Source organism: Drosophila montana, unplaced genomic scaffold (assembly GCF_035044405.1).
Source record: "Drosophila montana isolate Dmon_TW-CO22-7 unplaced genomic scaffold, ASM3504440v1 contig_1624_1, whole genome shotgun sequence".
Classification (NCBI taxonomy): domain Eukaryota; kingdom Metazoa; phylum Arthropoda; class Insecta; order Diptera; family Drosophilidae; genus Drosophila; species Drosophila montana.
In genome coordinates, this window is record NW_026996559.1 from 3300846 (window position 1) to 3305580 (window position 4735).

The 4735-nt window shown below is 49.1% G+C and overlaps 1 protein-coding gene across 1 annotated transcript; it reads right to left on the reverse strand.

Moving 5' to 3' along the window:
- Positions 1-294: 294 nt before the first annotated feature.
- Positions 295-2550, reverse strand: upd2 (unpaired 2). The gene is made up of 3 exons (XM_064699875.1): positions 1975-2550; positions 1596-1733; positions 295-1357 (listed from the first exon to the last, which is right to left on the reverse strand). Exons 1-3 carry the CDS (start codon positions 2503-2505, stop codon positions 788-790), a joined length of 1239 nt encoding a protein of 412 aa, XP_064555945.1. The 5' UTR covers positions 2506-2550; the 3' UTR covers positions 295-787.
- Between the last annotated feature and the right edge of the window lie 2185 nt (positions 2551-4735).

Sequence of the window (4735 nt, forward strand, 5' to 3'; positions counted from 1 at the left end):
AATACTTGTATAATTTACAAAGTTTGTTTCTCACTAAGAACTATTAAAAAAAAAGTTAATTACTTAAAATAAATCACAGTGTATTTAAGCATTTTTCATTTGTATTAAGTTTTCGTTTTGTATTGATTTCATTTTGTTTGTTTTTTTTTTTGTGTTTTTTGTGCTTGTTTTTCGTTTGTGTTTGTTTCATATATAGATGACTAAATATGTTGTATAAATAAATTGCAATAAATAAGAATAAGAGAGAAAACAATTTTTAAATAAATAAATAAATTACTCTGAATTACCACGAATATTAAATTAAGACTTAGAAATTAACTGGGAATGGTCATGTGTAACTTTGAGCAATAAATAAATACTTGAGTGTGCGTGTGTGCTCGTATGTGTGTGTGTGTGTGTGATCATAATTACCCGCTCAACGGAAGTAGTAATGATTATAATACGATATAATACTAAATAGCTCTTGCATAAATGGCAAATAAATAAATAAATAATTAATACATATGACAAGAGCATGGTAGAGAGGTGGGTTTGTGGGAAGGGGTTTGGTTTGGTGGTAGAGGGGTTTCTCATAAAATTCTAAAATGGCATTCGACAAATTCTTCGATTCGTTTTGATTTTGTTTGTTGTTTGCTGTTTGTTGTTGACTCTTTTTTGGCTAGGCGCGCAACCGCAACTGCAGCTAGGAACTGTGCACAGCATTGGGCGCTAATACTGGGAGGCTTCGTACTTCGAGGAGGCGTCTTTGGGCAGGGCCGGAGGCAGTGGCAGTGGCAGTGACAGCGGCCTAACACTCGGCTGAGTTGATGCAGCCGCTGTCATTGGGCGCCGCCGCCACCACGGACGCTAGGCCGGCGCTCTCGGAGCTCTCAAGACTGAACATCTGGCGTGAGTTGGCGACAGAGGAGGAGGCAGAGGCAGAAGCGGAACTGGAACTGGCGGAGCCGGCGTGTTGTCTGCGCTCCATGCTGCCCCTGTGATGCTTGCGCAGCGCAAGGCGCAGCGATTTCCACATATTGTCCAGGAACTGATAGTAGAGCTGCTTGGTGAACTTGAGATCGCGCGTGTCGGCCTCCTTGCTGCCATCGGCGGGCGTGTAGAACTTGAGGCGCTCGAGCATGGCCGCCTTGCTAATATGGCTGAGCTTGGCGACATTGCTGTACGGATAGGAGGCGTTGATGGTCGTCTCAATCTCGCAGAGCACGCTGCGTGCGCTCACGAGCAGCTTGTGCAGCTCCTCGGTGGTCTCGCCCAGTGGCAGCTGGTGATCCTTGTGGTACTTGTACTGCGCCTTGCCCAAATACGCGAAGCTGCCCACGAATGTCTGAATGTGGCGGTACCAGGTCTTCAGCTTCGCCTGTAATTGGACAGATCGAAAAGGGGGGAGGGGTTAGTCAATCAGTTGCTCTTCAAAAAAGGGCAAATGCAAATGCCGTTCAGCGACTCGAGTCGAGTCGAGTCGCGGCGAGGCGGAAACTGGTATAAGCCGCCCTGGGCGGAGCAGGTCCGCCGCTCGAACAAACGAGCATCGCGACTCGCTCATTGTCAGCATAAAAAGCTGGCACATCGAACGCTTCCACATCGAGCACACTTACCACATCTGTGGGCCGCGTCATGTTTGGCAGGAACTTGTACTCGCGCTGCCAGGCCTGAATGTCGCCGTAGTCCAGATTCGCGTCTTGCCGGATGTTCCAGTACTCGATCCGCGTATTGTTGCGCAGCGCAATCAGATGCTGCAAAACAAATGAGAGCACATTTAAGCAACTGCAGGCTAATCTTCACTAGCTCTATACACAGTCATTACTCGACTGTATTACTTGGAATCGATACCACATGCATTCACATACCCACACACCCAAATACCCACACACACTCACACACACACACACACACACACGGCTGATTAGCTACATCAGTTTGATTCATTCGCTTAACCCCAGACAGAGGCTGACGATGATGTGGACAATTGCCTACCTTGCGCTTGGCTGCACTGGAGATATCCACTGCCCTGGGCTGGCTCTGGTCGGGCTGATAGACGCCACCGCAAGGGTTCACCCACTCGGGCGCCGCGCCCTGCTGCACTCGGGCGAAGAACCTCAGCGTATGGCTGCGTCGGTGTCTGATGCGCTGACGGCGCAGCTCCCGCATTGTGGCATAGACTGCCGCCTGTGCAATCTTCTCGTAGCTGCCGTCGGTTTCAGCCTCGATGCTGCTGCTGCCGCTGCTTCCGCTGCTGCTGCTGGCGTCGCTGTCGTAGCTGGCATCGCCGAAGCTACCCGCCAGTCCGTGAAACGGATTCACGTGCCAGGCAGGCAGCGAGTCGCTGGATTCGGAGCTGCTGCTGTCGCTCTCGCTGTCGCCGGAGTTGAGGCTGAGGCTGGCGCTGCCGCTAGCGCTGGCGCTGCCACTGGAGCTGTCCGCGTCGTCGTAGGCAAAGCCTTGCGCCAGCTGATCGTGCAAATGGCGGGCGTGTGTCAATGGCAGCAGCAGCGCAGCCAGAGCCATGATCAGCGTATAACTGTGAATGCGAAAGCTGCCGCTGCCGCTGCTGCTGCTTTTGCAACTGCAAATATGTTGTCTATTGTTGCTGCCGCTGCAGCTGCTGCTGCTGCTGGTGCTGCTGCTTTGGCTGTATATTGTCTCGCTTTGGCAATGCTTGGCTGCAAGGAAGAAGAATATATAAAAATTAATTTTTTTTTGCCTTTACGAAGCGTTCTCTGGCTGTCGCCTACCGTTGGACATGGGACTGGGTGCTAGACTAACACGACTGCACGTATCGCAATGGCAACACACGAAAAAACAACAACAACGAAACACAAATACGAATTACTAACTAAAACAATCAACTAACTAGTCAACAACTAGATGGCAATTGAGCGTCAAGAGACTCGTTCGATTTGGCGTGTGCGCTCCGCGGCATCTGCTCGGCAACTGGCCAGTCGCGCACTCGCACTCGGATTCACATTCACATTCACAATGCACTCGCACTGGCACTCGCACTCGCACTCGCAATCGCACTCAAGACGCGCTGCCACTCGCAATTGAGTGAGTGTGCGGCTGATAAGAGTCAGCCTCCAGCGGGCGAGTGAGAGCGCGCGAGTGAGATGCCGCATACGCTTGGCCCGTTCGCGCCTTTTGACCAAAATCAATTGAGCAGAAATTGTTTTGCTTCTGTTAATATTGTTGTTGTTGTTTTTTTTAGCTGTTTAAATTGTTAAACGCCGTTTGGCTTTGTCATCAGAGGCGGTCGCAGAAATTGTGCTTCGCTTGAATTTCACAAGAAATTTTCGGATTACTCATCGTGTGAGTATTTTGGGTTTTTTTACTGCTCACAAATTGAACGCTGCGGCGGCAGATATTGCCAGGGGCGGCAGCAGCCGCAGCAGCCGCAGCAGCCGCGGCAGCCGCAGCCGCAAATGCAGACGCTGACCAGACAGACAAGTCGCGAGCAACAGCGACGTCATCGTTGACCAATTGGCCGCGGGCAACGCGTCGTATGAATAATTCATACAAAACACAAATTCATTCAAAACCCGCGCTCGTGCCGGGCCAACAACTCGACAGCGACGGCAACGGCAACGGCAACGGCGACTGCGACGGCAACAACGGCAGCGGCAGCGGCAGCGACAGCAACAGCCACAAGCTCAAACGTTTGTTGTTGACGTAGGTCAGCGACATCGCATTCGATAACGAAAACAGCAGCAACAACACGGCCAATGCCGGTACCGCTGTCGCTGCTGCTGCTGTCGCTGCGAATGCTGCTGTTGCTGATCGGAGCGCACGTGCTGCTGGCCATGTCCATCGAGTCGGCGGTGGCTGATCACATTTGGCAGGTGTCCCCGCAGAAGTTTCTGGTCTAATTGTATAACCGAAAGGTGTGATTAATCGGGGTCTATAAACTTTATGATGGGAATGCATTTGGCGAATGCGATTGCAAGTGGGCCGAAGCTGCAATTGTGTCCAAGGCGCGGCATTGGCCCAGTTAACAAAGACTGCCGCATTGGCCACCATCATATGATGAGGGTTATGGTCCGCTCCGGTACCCGGTACCCGGCACACATTTATAGCCCTTATCGGAGAGCGTGAAGAAAACAAAAAAAATAGGCAGCAAACATGTGATTCGATTGATTCGATTGATTGATTGATTGAACGTTCGGATTAGCACAAGACGGATACAGGGAGATTGTAATTATTATTATTGCTTATTAATTGCCGCTGGATTCGAGTGTTCAGTTATGAGTTATGTGAACGTTTCTATACATATCTTATAATGAATTCAAGAATCTATCAAATTATTCAAAAGTCATCTTTAAGAATCATTTTGATGAAGTTGAGCAGCGGGCTCTGTATTGTGTGGCGGGGAAGTCCCGGACGCGCCTTTAAATAAACTATGCAAATACGGCTAGACAATTGTTCGATATATCATTGGCTTTAGCTGGACTCTGATGGCATTATCTTTGCACTGACCTCCATTTAAGGAGTATTATACTGATTTGATTTGATTTTTACTTTATGTGCTTTTAACGCTGAGAACATCGCTCTAAAAATGATTAAATTTCACCACATTTAGCTATACGATCATAAATTTTGTACAGCCATTAAAAATTGATATGCCTAGGCTCTTCAGTTGACTTTTTTACTTATTTGGCGATTGTTTTTCTTTCTTCATTTTTGGGTGGGGGCTTGGTCTTAAGGGGACCTAAGAACTTTGGACTTGACACTCGGCACTCGGCTG